This window comes from Acinonyx jubatus, chromosome X, assembly GCF_027475565.1.
Source record: "Acinonyx jubatus isolate Ajub_Pintada_27869175 chromosome X, VMU_Ajub_asm_v1.0, whole genome shotgun sequence".
In the NCBI taxonomy this organism is placed as follows: domain Eukaryota; kingdom Metazoa; phylum Chordata; class Mammalia; order Carnivora; family Felidae; genus Acinonyx; species Acinonyx jubatus.
The window spans coordinates 119,314,067-119,329,840 of NC_069389.1; the positions used below are offsets into that span (position 1 = coordinate 119,314,067).

General features: G+C 55.9%; 2 protein-coding genes across 12 annotated transcripts; one reads left to right on the forward strand and one right to left on the reverse strand.

Moving 5' to 3' along the window:
* The first annotated feature begins 414 nt into the window (after positions 1–414).
* On the forward strand, positions 415–5,774 carry LOC106988548 (protein EOLA1). Of its 11 annotated transcripts, XM_053201803.1 has the most exons (4): positions 1,164–1,270; positions 3,515–3,662; positions 3,781–4,063; positions 4,918–5,774. In XM_053201803.1, the coding sequence occupies exons 3-4, from the start codon at positions 3,811–3,813 to the stop codon at positions 5,178–5,180; spliced, it is 516 nt and encodes a 171-aa protein (XP_053057778.1). In that variant the 5' UTR covers positions 1,164–1,270; positions 3,515–3,662; positions 3,781–3,810; the 3' UTR covers positions 5,181–5,774. The 11 variants fall into 11 exon arrangements, with proteins under 11 accessions (XP_053057777.1, XP_053057775.1, XP_053057774.1 ...); XM_053201802.1 differs by lacking the exons at positions 1,164–1,270; positions 3,515–3,662 and adding an exon at positions 415–1,121 and having other exon boundaries at positions 4,864–5,774; XM_053201800.1 differs by lacking the exons at positions 1,164–1,270; positions 3,515–3,662 and adding an exon at positions 416–1,117 and having other exon boundaries at positions 4,864–5,774.
* Positions 5,775–6,361: 587 nt separating this feature from the next.
* On the reverse strand, positions 6,362–8,367 carry LOC128311466 (heat shock transcription factor, X-linked member 3-like). Its single transcript, XM_053201804.1, has 2 exons — positions 7,746–8,367; positions 6,362–7,066 (listed from the first exon to the last, which is right to left on the reverse strand). Exons 1-2 carry the CDS (start codon positions 8,241–8,243, stop codon positions 6,476–6,478), a joined length of 1,089 nt encoding a protein of 362 aa, XP_053057779.1. The 5' UTR covers positions 8,244–8,367; the 3' UTR covers positions 6,362–6,475.
* Positions 8,368–15,774: the final 7,407 nt, after the last annotated feature.

The window sequence follows — 15,774 nt, forward strand, 5'->3', positions numbered from 1 at the left end:
TCTGCCTTTGGAGGGTCCCCCAGCCCGGCCCTGCTACTCCCCAGGTGCTCATCCATTGTGCTTCCCCAGCTCTTCCCATGGCTCCACCTCCGTCTCCTAAATTTCGTCCCACTCGTCCGCCAGCTCCGCCCCGCTCCTCCCCACCTGCTCCCCTTAGTTCCATCCTGTTCCACCCTACCTCCTTCTACCCGGTGGTTCCCCCACTCCTCCTGTGATTCCACCACCCACCAAAGCTTTCTTCCAGCTCCGCCCATCTCCACCCCCACCTCCACCTTCCCAACCTCCTCAGTTCCACCCCGCCCCTCGCCAGCTCCCCTTCTCAGCTCCGCTCTGCTCCTCCCTACCCCCACACCCATGGGTTCCCTGGCTCCTCCCCTGAACCCCCCCACCCACAGCTTTCTCTCAGCTCCGCCCCCTCCTGCCCCAGCTCCGCCTACCCAACCTCCTCAGTTCCACCCCGCCCCTCTCCAGCTCCGCTTCTCAACTCCGCTCAGCTCCTCCCAGGGCCCTCCCCCCAGGGGTCCCCAGCTCCTCTGACTCGATCCCCCACAGTTTCTCCCAGCTCCGCCTCCACTGCCCCAGCTCCATCCTGCCCCTGCTCCAGCTCCTCCTGTCAGCTCTGCCCTCCTCCCCAGTGGTCCCCAGCTTCCCCTTTGGCTCCACCCCAAGCTCCCCCCTGCAACTCCCCCAGTTACACCTCCCCAGGCCCACCCTGCTCTTCCCACAGCCACTCCTCCGCAGCTTTCCCATCTCCGTCCTGCTCCTTCCCGCTCATTGCCCTAGGTGCTGCCCCAACTCTTTCCCACAACTGGCGCCAGCTTCTTCCACAGCCCTCACAGCTCCTCCTACCCCAGCTCCTAACCCACAGGTCCGCCCCCACCTACTCCTCCCCCAGCTCCGCCTCCCGCCGCCCCGCCCACAGCCCCACCCCTAGACTCGACTCGCCCCGCCCCTTTCCCCCCAACGCCCCACCCCCATTTCTATCCTCCTTCCGGTTCCGCTCCAGCCGCCAGCGCCAGCTCCCTATCAAGCCTGATGGTCCCGCGCGCCTCCCGGCCCCTTGAGTCCAACGACGTCTCCTAGCGACCGGGGCCTGCGGGCCTATGGGCGTGTGTACGTAAGTGCGTGTCCACGTAACTGCTTGGCTGCGTGCCTACGGGCTTTCTCCCTGGCGTGCTGCGTACCTCCGTGTGCGTACGTAACTACGTGGGTACGAGCCGGCGTAGGCCCCGCAAAAAAAGGAGCGGCAGCGTCTGTGCGGGTGCGTCAGGTGAGGGGCCGCCGGCGCCCGGCACCTGTCAGCGTTTCCTGGTGTCGGGCCGCGGCGATGGCGGGACAGCCACGACGCGGACCGGGCGCTCTGTCCTCTCTCGGTGGGCCGCGTCGTCTCCTCGCCTGGGCGTGGGAGGCGGTCGTCCCGGCGCTGGTGGCCTCGCAGGGTCACGGGAAGCGGACGGTCCCGCCCGGTGGCCGCAGCCGAATGGGCCGAGCGCGCCCGCGGTGGGCGGGGGCGGGGGCGGGGAGACCCGCCACGCGCGAAGGGAGCCAGGAAGCCCGTGCGGCTGCGGCCTGCTCGACCCCCGGCGGGACGGTGCCTCTGGGCTGGGGGTTCCCGGACCAGAGGTCTGGAAGCAAGCGCAGAGCGGCCGCGGACACCCTTCCCTGTCCCCTCCTTCCGCCACCGTCACATGCCCGCGACGTACGTGTGCGCGGAGAAACGCGACCATACCTTTGCACGGGCACCGGTCCGCACGCAGCCTCCCGCTGGGCCCTTAGGGCTGCGACCTCACCGAGGCCACCGGCTGTGCGGGGTTCAGCCGGTTGCCCCTGGCACTCCTCCCGGGGGGGGAGGGGGAGGCTTCCAGGATTTGATTGAGGGGAACTGGACTGTAGGGCCCCCAAATCCTTCCCGTGTGACAGTGTGAAGGCCTGGTGTCCTCTTTCTCCTGTTGGATACGGGTCTGCTAGGCTGTGAGAACACGAGCCACTTACATGAAATGGTTTTCTCTGCTGCCGGCTGGGGCCTTATGTGGTTAGCAGAACCAACCCGTGAGTGAGATGCAACGTGGAAGGCTGAGAAGTGAAGGAGGGGTGTCAGTCGCGTCAGGGCTGTCTGGCCGTGAGTTCCATGAAGATGGAACAGGCAGGGGGCAGGTCGCTGGTGCCTGCGGCAACCGGTGTGTTCATGGAGGGGGGCGGGCAGTGCGAGGCGAAGAAGTAGAGACTGTGAGTGTAGACCGCTGCTCCTGGGACCTCTGCTATGCAGAGGTTTAGACAAGTTGGCAGGTGCTGGAGACACGTGCGGGCTCAGGGGCTGGGGGGGGGGGTCTTTGTCCCTGCAGTGAGGGGTGTACAGGTGTGGCTTTCTGAAAGGGAGACCATCTACTCACAGGGGAGGGGAGTAGAGCTGCCTGAGCAAGAGCAGACGGAGTGAGGTCCTCCAGTGAAGAACTGTGCTTGGCCCAGAGCACAGCTGAGGGCAGGTGGCCGCGCAGCTCAGCCCCAGACAGAGGGAACGCAGGGGGTGTGGTGCCAGGGCGGCAGGACGGTGGGTTGGGAAAGGGGTGATCCCAGGGCCTTATCTTTGAGAGTAGATGTGTTCTCTTAAACGAGAGGAGGGGTTGAGGCCAGGTTTATGTCCTTCGAGAACTGGGAGGAGAGATGATCCAGATTCGGGGTGCTCCTGAGTGCAGCGCAGTGCCCCAGGCCCTGTGATGAGGATGATGATAATGATGAGGGGCGGCCACTGTTTGTGGCTGTCCTGTTAGGTGCCACATGCCGGGCTAGGTGCCCCTGCACCTTGTCCCCGGTCCTCGCGGCCCCGATGGAGACTGGGGCTCCTTGAGGTGCCAGGACCCAGCTGAGGCTCAGGCTGGGGTCGTGCTCCTCCCACTGCACAGCTCTGCCGTGCGCGAGGAGGAGGGACCCCCTCGTCCAGGTGCAAGGACAAGGGGTAGGTGCACTCAGGTCCCCTGCAATCATGGGCTGTCTCTCTATCCCTCGGCGCCTCCTTCTCAGCTATAGAGCGGGGTGACGAAGCGCTGCCTTACTGGGTTATGTGAGGATCGAATCCTGTGATGTGTGGATTGTGCCCACCCCAGTGCCTGGCATGGAGACGGCGCGTGCGCCCTGGTACCAGTTGTTCCTGCTCTGGTTCCTGGTTTCTCTAGGCCCGGGTCAGGGTCGGGGGGTGTCTGTTGATGGTGGAGAGCAGTGGGGCAGGAAGGGGTCAGAGGAGAGTGGCGCCCAAAGGGGTCGGGAGGAGACAGCTGCCAGGACCATGTGCGATCACAGGGTGCCCCCAGCGCTGAGCTGAGGTTGGATACCAAGGGTTTGCGCTCAGCAGCCCCAGGGTGGCGAAGCCCAGGGTGTCCCTGTCTGTGCTGGGAGAGGGGTAGAGCCAGCTCACTGAGCCGTCCAGCCGAGGGGCCCCTCGCCATCTGTGCTCTCCTGGGGCTCAGTGACCTCCGATGTAGAACTGACCACAGGCTGTCCTGGCCATGCCTTTCTCTAGCTATCCCCGCCCTCCTCTCTGAGGTCCCCAACGACTCCATGTGATGGACACCTCATCCTGACCGCCGGCCCCTTCCTTTGTGCCCGTCAGCTGACCGTGTAGTGACAGAGGAGGAGGAGCCAAGGCTCTCCGTTCCCCCACTGTCCAGGTCAGTGGGGTGTCAGGGCACCCCCGGAGGACCCTGGGGAGAGGTCTTGCCCCCAGGTCATGAGCTTGGAGCGCTGGGCACGATGCCTGTTGACCTTCGTGGTTCTGTGTCTCCGCAGGCCTGGTGAGGCCCAAGGCGCTCTGCGGAGATGAAGTTCGGCTGCCTCTCCTTCCGGCAGCCTTATGCAGGTTTTGTCTTAAACGGGGTCAAGACCCTGGAGACGCGTTGGCGTCCTCTGCTGAGCAGCCACCGGAACCGTACCATCGCCATCCACATTGCTCACAGGGACTGGGAAGACACCGCATGGAGGGAGCTGCTGGCGGAGAGGCTTGGAATGACCCCTGCTCAGATTCAGGCCTTGCTTCTGGAAGGGGAAAAGTATGGCCGTGGCGTGATCGCTGGCAAGTGATGAGAAGCCGCATGCTGCTGAGACACCCCCAAGGGCTACTCCCCAGGACCTTGCTCAGGAGTTTTGTGCCTTGTTCCCTTGTGTGAGCTGCTTGGTGTGGGGGCCGTGGTTTCTTTAAGCAGCACACCTTCGGCGGGGCAGCAGGGGGCCCTGGGACTGGGGATGGGGGGAGTTGCTGAGGTCCCACGACTTCAGGTGAACCCTGCTTCCGCTCTGGGCCTCAGTGCCCGGTTCTGACCTGACCTGAGAGACAGGGACAGGTTCCAAGTGTGCATGTGACCTTCGCTCACGGTTGCGCGTGTGTGCCCGTGTGCGTGCGTGCGACAGAGACCTTGGAGGCAGCACGGTGCACACAGTGGGTCGGGGCAGACTCCAGACCCCGGGCTGTTGCTGGGCTTCCTGTGCGATGCCCCACCCCCACTGTCCCTGTATCCTGGGTGAGTCCCCTAAGCCCTCGGTGGGGGAGGTCCCACACGAGCACCTGCCACCTGCTGAAGTGCTCGGGGACCTGAGTGCCTGTTCCGCCCAGCATCTGGGGCCCTTCTGGTCTGACCTCTGCCTGTTGCCCTAAGCTCTCTGGCTGGGGCCAGCCCATTATTTGGGGGTGGTCGTTGAGGACGAGGCCCTCCACTCCGTTTCGCTCCCTCCCTCGGCCTCACCCAGAACTCCCTAAGCAGACTTTGGCGTGTCGGGCATGCTCAGTCCGAGGGGCCCAGTGTACCCGGTGTCCCCTTGGGGAGACCCTCTTGGTCTCTGGTGGTTGTAACTTTGAATAATCATGTTCTCCAACAGGCGGGCCTTGGTTTCTGGAAGGAAAAACCATCGTGTGCTTCTCTTTGTGCTCAGGGCTTGTTGACATTGGGGAAACCGTGCAGTGCCCAGAGGACTTAGCTCCTGATGAGGTTGTGGCGCTGGAGAATCAAGCTGTACTGACCAGCCTGAAGCAGAAGTACCTCACTGTGCTTTCAAACCCCAGGTGGTTACTGGAGCCCATACCCAGGAAAGGCGGAAAGGATATCTTCCAGGTAGACATCCCAGAGCACCTGATGCCCTTGGGGCAGGACGCCTGGCGAGTGCGGAAGGTTACCGAGAAACCGGCTAAATCGTGACCCATCGACTGACCATCATGCCGCAGACCTACAAGCCAGGTTCAGTCTGAATCGGCCCTGCCACTGTGTGCTGTTCGTGGAAACAGGTCTCTCCACTCAGATGCAGGGGACAGGGCAGCGGGACTTTCCTCGTGAGATGCCTGTCTGGGCTCGCCGGCAGTCTCCAGGACTTCGACGTTCGGGATAAAGGGGAAGCGGCCAGTAAGTGTCTTGGTGCCGCCACTACTTGAGTCCTTCTGACTTCCGGGTCGTACAAAGACATAGGTCTGAAGACGACCGGTTCGTGTTTCCTCCTCTCGTTGTTCTGCTCAGAACTCATAGGACGTTTGAACAGCATCCAGGGGACCTTGTGGGAAGGCTGGGAGCAGGCGCTAAAGGGGTGTGCAGGGGTGGCCAGCCACGGGTGCCCCCGTTCACCATGACGACAGCATCAGACTGAGACACAGCATCCGTCTGTTCTTACAAATGACTCTTGCTCTGTTGTCAAAGCGTCCCTTGGCCCATGAAGTATGCGTGTTCGACACATCCCACAGCTAGCTACTTCATGGCCAAAGGAAGGATCCTAAATACAGCACCGATGGGAAAATGATTAAAGTCGTGTTGTGTATTCTGTGGGAAATCTTTTGTTGTCGTTGTGTGCTTTCTTAGCAAAGTTTCTGGTGGTCCTTACCGATGGGGAAGATGGGCTGTCCCTCCCCCCAACCCCCAGGCATTGACTAGAATGGCCCGTCTCTTCTGAGCAACAAGAAAGTAGCCCCACGTCCCTTGGCAGATGGGGTGGCCCTGCTTTTAGGTGGGCCTCTTTGGCAGGCCCCTGGCTCTTGGGCTAGAGGCGCTCAGCTGCTGATCAGAAACTTCCCGGCATCACAGGGGCACCTGTGAGGAAAAGCCCTCCTGTTTCAAACACACGAATGATACGAGGTGACACCCCCAAGGTCAGGAGTGAGGCGGTTCTGTCTCCTGACCCGCGGGCGAGGCTCAGGGGACCAGATCTTCCTGGGCTTGCCTCCTCCATGCTCCCTAGCCAGGTCCTTGGCCGAGGCTGCAAAAACGCTGCCGCTTCGAAGGACAGAGGACAGTAGGGGGCCAGAACCTGTCTCAGACCAGGATTCCCAGCCTCCCCGGGCTTATCGCATAAGGTGTGTGTAGCATCATACGTGAGAAAGAACACAGATTCGCCGTTCTAGTCAGACTGTTTATTTACTCCCGCGGAGTTGTGTTTGTTTCCATTAAAGCCGAAAATAGATTAACGGTTACAGTGGTGAGTTTTTAGCTGTCATCAGTGGCCTGTGAGCCTAGGGACCCGGATTTTCCTTGAAATGTTCACAGAGGGCACACTTGTAATCTGAGGAGCCCTCCTGCTCCTCGTTCTCACTGGGGGCCTCATTTGGGGACATGACTGACAGGGCTGCCAGCAGGATGGAATAACAGGTGTTATACAGAGACATCACCGTACCATAGTCGGGGTAAACTGGGGGGCTGACGGGCAGTTCCCCTGTGTCATCCCTTCTGGCAGTAGCCAGGGGCACAAACATCATGTTCCTGGAGGTGCCCTCCCCACTCAGGCCACCTGGCTCACTCGGGCCATGAGTTGCCATGGCATACCCGGCTGCGCTGCTCAGAGACCAAATGCCAGAGAAGGCGAAGGACTGGCTGCCGCTGGGACCCTGAGCATTTGGGGCTGCGCCGAGGACCGTCTTGTCGTCGTTGGCGGGTTCCTCGTGATGGATTCGTGGGGACTGTCTTGTTGCTGCCACCGGCTTCTTTCTCTTTGGAGTTGGTGCACTGGTGCCTAGCCAGGTGGTGGTGACTCTCAGGTCACTTTTCCTCTGAATGTTCCTGAGCAGGAAAGGCTTGTCTCTCTGAAAGTTGGCGTTGCGGTAAATCTGAAACGAGATGCGAGATTCATCATTTTAGTCATTCTGGGAGGGAAGATTTGTGTCTGCTGCCACCGAGACTGCCACCTCCTTTCCCTCTTCTCCCTCCCCTCCCCTCCCCCTCCCCCTTCCTCCTCCCCTTCTCCCCCATCCTCCCCCTTGCCTCCCTCTCCCTCCTCTTCCCCCCACAATCCCCTTCCACCTCTCTCCTTCCTCTTCTTCTCCCCCCTCCCCCTCCTCCTCCCATTCCCCCTCCCCCCTTACCCCCCCCCACTCCCTGCCCCTGGATCCCCCCACCACCACTCCCTGCCCCCGGCCCCTCCCACAGCAGTCATAATGGTCTGGTTCCACTATGGAGAAAAGTTCCTTTTAAGTTGTCTACAAGGCTCACTATGCCCTGGGACCTAACTAAACTCACTGAATAAAGACACATAAAGCCCAGTTGAAGGGATTCACATACCTATTTGACGTTACCTGGCCTCTGAATGTTTAGTCATACCTGCACACTCCATCTAAGGGGGTTGTAGGTTAATAGGAAAGCCTAGACTTTCTCATCTCTCCATAATGTCTCTCGAGAAAGAAAGTTGTCCTCGGAAATTAAACCCTTTCAGTAGATCATTCATCTGGGGTCTACTAGGAAGGTGCTGAAAAGACAGAAAACATGGGAAACCAAGGACTTTCTACTTACCAGCATTCTCTTATTCCCTGGGGACTGAATCCCCCAAGGGTCGGTTGCGCGTATTTTGCTGAAGCCGTACAGGTTCAGCAGGCGGATGAAAGTCTTCAAGCTGTCAGTTTCAAAGATTCTCTCCGCGCCTCTGCGGTGAAGAACCTCCCTCTGGAAAAGGTCTTTGTCGATGATCACGGTGTCCCCAGCATCGTTCCAGCGCACCGACGTGAAGGTGTTGTCCTCCAGGATCATCCAAAGCTTTCTTGGGAAGGAGAGCCCAAGAATACTGTTGTTTTCTCCCACGTTGGCGGTGCCTTGGTTTGGGGCCTGTGGTTGTGGGTTGTCTTGGGGGCCTGGATCTTGGATCACTGCTTGGTCCCTATTCATCACCAAAATCTCCCCGGAATCCAAATTTGGATCCTGGGATGAACTAGATGGTAATTCTGGTGCTGGCTCTCCATCACCAGATGGGGCCAGCTTCCCTTTGGGTATCTCCTTAGCACTCTGACTAGCCATGGAGCTAGTCTAGACCAAGAGCACTTTTGCCATGAGAATGTCTCACTGACCTCTCAAGTCGCAAATGCCTTCGGTCAGTATGGGGATGCCCAATATATACCGTCCACAAAATTCTAGAATCTCGTAGTGAGGCAACCAGCTACCTAAGTCATCGCCTCTTTATTTGTCATGTGATGTCACAAAGGTGGCTCACAGCTGATCTGGCAAGGCAGCACTGGCCAAGTGTGGGGGAGGGGATGGGCACAGGGCCCCCAGCTTCTCTCTTTTCCAAAAGTATATGCAAACATCTGGTTTGAGTTCCCAGGAAGGGCTCCTGTCTGCAGCCAGGAACATTGTTTCATGGGACCAGGCCCTGGATGGGAAGAGAAACCATGATCCGAGGTCCACTCCCACTCCAGGGATGGGGGAGACAAGTTGCTGGTCTCTCAGATTTGGTCAAGAGCCAGGCCCTGGTTAGTCCTGGCTTGGGCTGCCCCCAAGACTGCCTGGGTCAGATGGACCCTTGGGGTCGGTACCTCTCAGAAGATGGCAATCCCTAGAGGACTTGTCCTAGTCTTACTTGGTAGCCCCCGTTTATTCCTACCTGCCCTCCCCCCCCCCCCATACTTACTGCTTTGGTCTCTTCCAAAATTTCCTGCTGGTTACTTGGTACTGCTCAGAAAGGCCCCAACAAAAAGTCCTGTTTTCATGCCCCCTGTGTCAAGTTGTCCTCAGGGTAGGGTCTCAGTTAGGCCCCCTTTTATGCTGCCCCCACACAATTCCCTTTTTGGTCTCTTCCAACTGTTCCTGCTAGTTAGTTGGTCCTGCTCAGATAGGCCCCAACAAAGGGTCCTATTTTCTTGTCCCCTGGGTCAAGTTGTCCCCAGAGTAGGGTCTCAGTTGATGAGCCCCCCTTTTATTCCTGCCCCCCCCCCACTTCCTGCTTTGGTCTCTTCCACGTATTCCTGCTGGTTAGTTGCTCCTATGCATATAGGCCCCAACAAAGAGTCCTATTTTCTTCCTCCAGGTCAAGTTGTCCTCAGGGCAGGGTTTCAGTTGGTAGCCCCCCATTTATTCCTGCTGCCCCCCCCCCACACTCACCGCTTTGGTCTCTTCCAACTGTTCCTGCTGGTTAGTTGCTCCTGCGCATAGACCCCAAAAGAGACTCCTATTTTCTTGCCCCCTAGGTCAGGTTGTCCCCAGAGTAGGGTCTCAGTTGGTAGCCTCCCCTTTTATTCCTGTCACCCCCCCCCCCCACTTCATGGTTTGATCTCTTCCATTGTTCGGGCTTGTTAGTTGCTCCTGCTCAGATAGGCCCCAACAAAGAGTCCTGTTTTCATGCCCCTAGGTCAAGTTGTCCTCAGAATAGGGTTTCAATCGGTAGCCCCCCATTTATCCCTGTCGCCCTTCCCACAACTTACTGCTTTTGTCTCCTCCAAAGATTCCTGCTGGTTAGTTGTTACTGCTCAGACAGGTCCCAACAAAGAGTCCTGTTTTCTTGCCCCCTACAATAAGTTGTCCTCAGAGTAGGGTCTCAGTTGGTAGCCCCATTTTATTCCTGGCCCCCCCACCACTTCTTGGTTTGATCTCTTCCACTGTTCCTGCTGGTTAGTTGGTCCTGCTCAGATAGGCCCCAACAAAGAGTCCTGTTTAATTGCCCTCTAAGTCAAGTTGTCCTCAGAGTAGAGTCTCAGTTGGTAGCCCCCCTTTTATTACTGCACCCCCACACTTCCCATGTTGGTCTCCCCCAATTGCTCCTGCTGGTTAGTTGCTCCTGCTCAGCTAAGCCCCAAGAAAGGGTCCCATTTTCTTGTCTTGTCCCCTAGGTCAAATTGTCCCCAGAGTAGGGCCTCAGTTGCTAGCCCACCCTTTTATTCCGGACCCATTAACTAACTTCCTGCTTTGGTCTCTTCCAACTGTCCCACTGGTTAGTTGGTGCTGCTCAGATAGGCCCCAACAAAGGGTCCTGTTTTCTTGCCCCAGGTCAAATTGTCCTCAGAGTACATTCCTAGTTGGTAGCCCCACTTCTATTTCTGCCCCTCCCCCACTTCCCGCTTTGGTCTGCTCCACTGTTCCTGCTGGTGAGTTGCTCCTGCTTAGGTAGGCCCCAACAAATAGTCCAATTTTCTTCCCCCTAAGTCAAGTTGTCCTCAGAATACGGTCTCAGTTGGTAGCCTCCGCTTTTATTCCTACCCCTCCCCACGCTTTCTGCTTAGCTGTCTAACACCTGGTCCTGCTGGTGAGTTGTTCCTCCTCAGATAGTCCCCAAGAAAGACTCCTATTTTCTTGCACCCAGGTCAAGTTGTCCTCAGAATAGGGTTTCAGTTTGTAGCCCCCCTTTCATTCCCTCTCCCGCACTTCCCAATTTGTCTTCCAACTATTCCTGCTGGTTAGTTGGTCCTGCTCAGATAGGGCCCAACAAAGAGTCCTCTTTTCTTTCTCCCAGGTCAAGTTGTCATCAGAGTAGGGAGTCAGTTGGTGGACCCCCTTTTGTTCCTACCACCCACCCCATGCTTCCTGCTTTGGTGTTTTCAAACTGTTCCTACTGGTTGGTTGGTCCTGCTCAGAAAGGCTCCAACTGTGAGTCCTATTTTCATTCCCCTAGGTCAACCTGATCTCAGAGTAGGATTTCAGATGGTAGCCTCCTTTCTATTCCTACCACTCCCCCCCCCACCACACACACACACACACACACACACACACACACACACACACACACACTTCCTGGTTTGGTCTATTCCAACTGTTCCTGCTGGTTAGTTGGTCCTGCTCAGATAGTCCCCAACAATGACTCCTATTTTCTTGCCCACAGGTAAAGTTGCCCTCAGAGTAGGGTTTCAGTTGGTAGCCCCCCTTTTATTCCTGCTGCCTTTGCCCCACACTTCCTGCTTTGCTGTCTACCAACTCTTCCTGCTGATTACATAGTACCGCTCAGATAGGCCAGAAGGAAGAGCGCTGGTTTCTTGCCCCGTAGATCACCTTGTCCAGAGTAGGATCTCAGTTGGTGTCCACTTTTATTCCTGCCTCCCCACTTCCTGCTTTGGTCTCTTCCAACTGTTCCTGCTATTTAGTTGGTCCTTCACAGATAGCCCCAAAGAAAGAGTCCTGTTTCTTCCCCCGCCCCAGGTCATGTATTCCCCAGAGTATGGTCTCAGTTGGTAGCCCCCCCTTTTATTCCTGCCTCCCCACATTCTGCTTTGGTCTCTAACAACTGTTCCTGATGGGTAGTTGGTCCTGCTCAGAAAGGCCCCAACAAGGAGTCCTATTTTCTTGTCCCAGATCAAGTTCTCCTCAGAGTAAGGTTTCGGTTGGAAGCACCCCTTTTGTTCCTACTGCCCCCCCCCACACTTCATGCTTTGTTCTTTTCCAACTGTTCCTGCTTGTTAGTTAGTCCTGATCAGATAGGCCCCAAGAAAAAGTCCTGTTTCCGTGCCCCCAGGGCTAGTTGTTCTCAGAGTGGATTTTCAGTTGGAAGCCCCCTTTGCATTCCTGCCCAGCACACACTTCCTGCTTTGGTCTCTTCCAACTGTTCCTCATGGTTAGTTGGTCCTGCTCATGTAGGCCCAAACAAAGATTCCTCTTTTCTTGCCCCCTAGGTCAAGTTGTCCTCAGAGTAGGGTCTCAGATGATAGCCCCCCTTTTATTTCTGCCTCCCCCCACTTTCTGCTTTGGTCTCTTACAACTATTCCTGATGGTTAGTTGGTCCTACTCAGATGGGCCCCAAGAAAGAGTCCTCTTTTCTTGCCCCCGAGGCCCAGTTTCCCTCAGAGTAGGGTTTCCTTTGGGTGCCCCAGTTTTATTCCTGCTCCACCCAACACTTCCCTAGGTGGTCTCTTCAACTGCACAGGCTGGTTAGTTGATCCTCCTAAGATAGGCCCCAGGAAAGAGCCCTGTTTTCTTGCCCCCTAGGTCACATTGTCTTCAGAGAAGCATATCAGTAGGTAGCCCCCTTTTTATTCCTACCCCCTCCGCACACTCTCTGCTTAGCTGTCTAACACCTGTTCCTACTGGTGAGTTGGTCCTCCTCAGATAGTCCCTACAAAGTGTCCTATTTTCTTGCCCCCAAGTCAAGTTGTCCTCGGAGTAGGGTTTCAGTTGGTAGGCCCTCTTTTATTCCCTCTCCCACACTTCCCGCTTCCGTCCCTTCCAACTATTCCTGCTGCTTAGTTGGTCCTGCGCAGATACGCCCAACAAGGAGTCCTAATGACTTGCCCCCTAGGTCAAATTGTCCCCAGAGTAAGGTCTTAGTTGTTGGCGTCCCCTTTTATTCCTGCACCCCCTGCTTCCTGCTTTGGTCTCTTCCAACAGTTCCTGCTGCTTACTTGGTCATGCTCAGGTAGACCCCAATAAAGACTCCTATTTTCTTGCCCCCTGGTCAATTTGTCCTCAAAGTAGGGTTTCAGTTGGCAGCCCCACTTTTATTCCTGCTGCCTCACCCACACAATGCCTGCTTTGGTCCCTTCCAACTGTTCCCTCTAGGTAGTTGGTCCTACTCAGAAACCCCCCCCCCCGAAATTCCTGTTTCCTTGCCCCCAGGGCATGTTTTCCTCAGAGGTGTGTTTCCGTTGGTAGTCCCCCTTTTATTCCTGCCCCCACACGCTTCCCCCTTTGGTCTCTTCCAACTACTTTGGTAACTTGGTCCTGCTCAGATAGCCCCCAACAAAGAGTCCTGGTTTCTTGGCCCCATGTTACATGGTCCTCAGAGTAGGGCCTTAGTTGGTAGCCCCACTTGAATGCTGCCACCCCGCTTCAAGCTCTTGTCTTCTCCAACTGTTCCTGCTGATTAGTTGGGCCTTGTTAGATAGGCTGCAGCAAAGAGTCCCGTTTCCTTGCCCCCTAGGCCAAGTTGTCCTCAGAGTAGGGTCTCAGTTTGTAGGCCCCCTTTTATTCCTACCCCCTCTGCACACACCTTCTGCTTAGCTGTCTAACAACTGTTCCTACTGGTGAGCTGGTCCTCCTCAGATAGTCCCAACAAAGAGTCCCGTTTTCTTACCCCCATGTCAAGTTGTCTTCAGAGTAGCGTTTCAGTTTGTAGCCCCCCTTTTATTCTCTCTCCCCCACTTCCTGCTTTGGTCTCTTCCACCTATTCCTGCTGGTTACTTGGTCTTGCTCAGATAGGGCCCAACAAAGAGTCCTCTTTACTTGCCCCCTAGGTCAAGTTGTCCCCAGAGTAAGGTCTTAGTTGTTAGCCCCCCCTTTATTCCTGGGCCAACAGTTCTTGCTGGGTAGTTGGTCCTACTCAGGTAGGCCACAACAATCAGTCCTATTTTCATGTCCTTATGTCATGTTGTCCTCAAAGTAGGGTTTCTGTCGGTAGCCCCCTTTTGATTCCTGCCACCCCCTTACACACACTTCCTCATTTCTTCTCTCGTAATGGTTCCTGCTGGTGAGTTGGTCCTGCTCATGTAGGCCCGAAACAAGAGTCCTGTTTTCTTGCCCCCTAGGTCAATTTGTCCTCAGAGTAGGGTCTCAGTTGGTTGCCTCCCTTTTTCTCCCGCCTCCCCACATCCTGCTTTGGTCTCTCACAACTGCTGCTATTGGTTCATTGGTCCTGCTAAGATAGGCCCCAACAAAGAGTCCTGTTTTCATGCCCCCAGATCAAGTTATCCTCAGAGCAGGGTCTCAGTTGGTAGGCCCTCTTTTATACCTGCCCTCCCCACTTCCTGGTCTCTTCCAACTGCTCCTGCCGCTTAGTTGTTCCTGGTCAGATAAGCCCCAACAAAGAGTTCTGTTTTCTTGCTCCAGGTCAAATGGTCCTCAGAGTAGGGTCTCAGTTGGTAGCCCCACTTTTATTGATGCCTCCCCTCACTTCCAGCTTTGATCTGCTCCCGAGGCTCCTGCTGGTTAGTTGGTCCTGTTCAGATAGACTCCAACAAAGAGTCTTGTTTCCTTGCCCCCATGTCAGTTTGTCCTCAGAGTAGGGTTTCAGCTGGTAGCGCCTTTTTATTCCTGCACCCCCTCACACACTTCCAGCTTTGGTCTCTTCCAACTGTTCCTGCTGGTTAGTTGGTCCTGCTCAGATAGGCCCAAAAAAGAGTCCTGTTTTTTTTTTTTTTCCCACTAGGTCAAGTTGATCTCACAGTAGGACCTCAGTTGGTAGACCCCCTTTGATTGCCTCCACCAAACACCTGCCGCATTGGTCTGTTCCAACTGTATCTGCTGGTTAGTTGGTTCTTCTCAGATGGGCCGCAACAAAGAGTCCATTTCTCATGACCCCTAGATGAAGTTATCCTCAGAGTGTGGTCTCAGTTGGTTGTACCCCTTCTATTCCTGCCACCCCCCTCTGCCTGCTTTGGTATGTTCCAACTGTATCTGCTGGTTAGTTGGTTGTCTTCAGATAGGCCCCAAGAAAATGTCCTAGTTTCTTGCCCTCTAGGTCAAGTTTTCTGCAGAGTAGGGTCTCAGTTTGTAGCTTCCGCATTTATTCCTGCCCCCCCACCCCCTGGCTTCCTCCTTTGGTTTAATCCAATGTTTCCTGCTGGTTGGTTACTCCTGCTCAGATAAGGCCTCCCAAAAGAGTCCTGTTTTCTTCTTGCCCCAGGTCAAGTTCTCCTCCGAGTAGGGTTTCAGTTTGTGGCCCCCCTATTGTTTTCTCCCCCCACGCTTCCCGCTTTGGTCTCTTCCAGCTGGTCCTGCTGCTAGGTCTGCTCAGGGTCCCAACTAAGAGCCCTGTTTCTTGCCCCCAATGTCAACTTGTCTGAAGAACAGGTTCTCAGTTGGCAGCCTCCCTTTTTTCCTGACCCCCAATCCTGCTTTGGTCTCTTCCAGCTGTTCCTGTTAGTTAGTTGGTCCCACTCAGATAGGCCGCAACCAATAGTCCTGTTTTCTTGTCCCCTACATCGAGTTGTCTTCAGAGTAGGGTCTCAGTCGATGGCCCCCCTTTTATTCCTGCCCCTGCAATTCACACTTTGGCCTCTTCCAACTGTTCCTGTTAGTGAGCTGGTCCTGCTCAGATAGGCCCCAACAAAGAGTCCTGTTTCCTTGGCCCCAGGTTACATGGTCCTCAGAGTAAGGCCTTAGTTGGTAGCCCCACCTTAACGCTGCCACCCTGCTTCAAGCTTCTGTCTTCTCCAACTGTTCCTGCTGATTAGTTGGGCCTTGTTAGATAGGCCGCAGCAAAGAGTCCTGTTTCCTTGCCCCCTAGGTCTAGTTGTCCTCAGAGTATGGTCTCAGTTGGTAGCCTCCCCTTTTATTCCTAACCCTTCTGCGCACGTTCTGCTTGGCTGTCTAACAACTGTTCCTACTGGTGAGCTGGCCCTCCTCAGATAGTCCCAACAAAGAGTCCCGTTTTCTTGATCAAGATCTGTTTTTCCAGATCAAGATGTCCTCAGAGTAGTGTTTCAGTTTGTAGCCCCCCTTTTATTCTCTCTCCCCCACTTCCCACTTTGATCTCTTCCAACTATTCCTGCTGGTTACTTGGTCTTGCTCAGATAGGGCCCAACAAAGAGTCCTCTTTACTTGCCCCCTAGGTCAAGTTGTCCCCAGAGTAAGGTCTTACTTGTTAGCCCCCTTTTATTCCTGCACCCCCTACTTCCTGCTTTGGTCTCTTCCA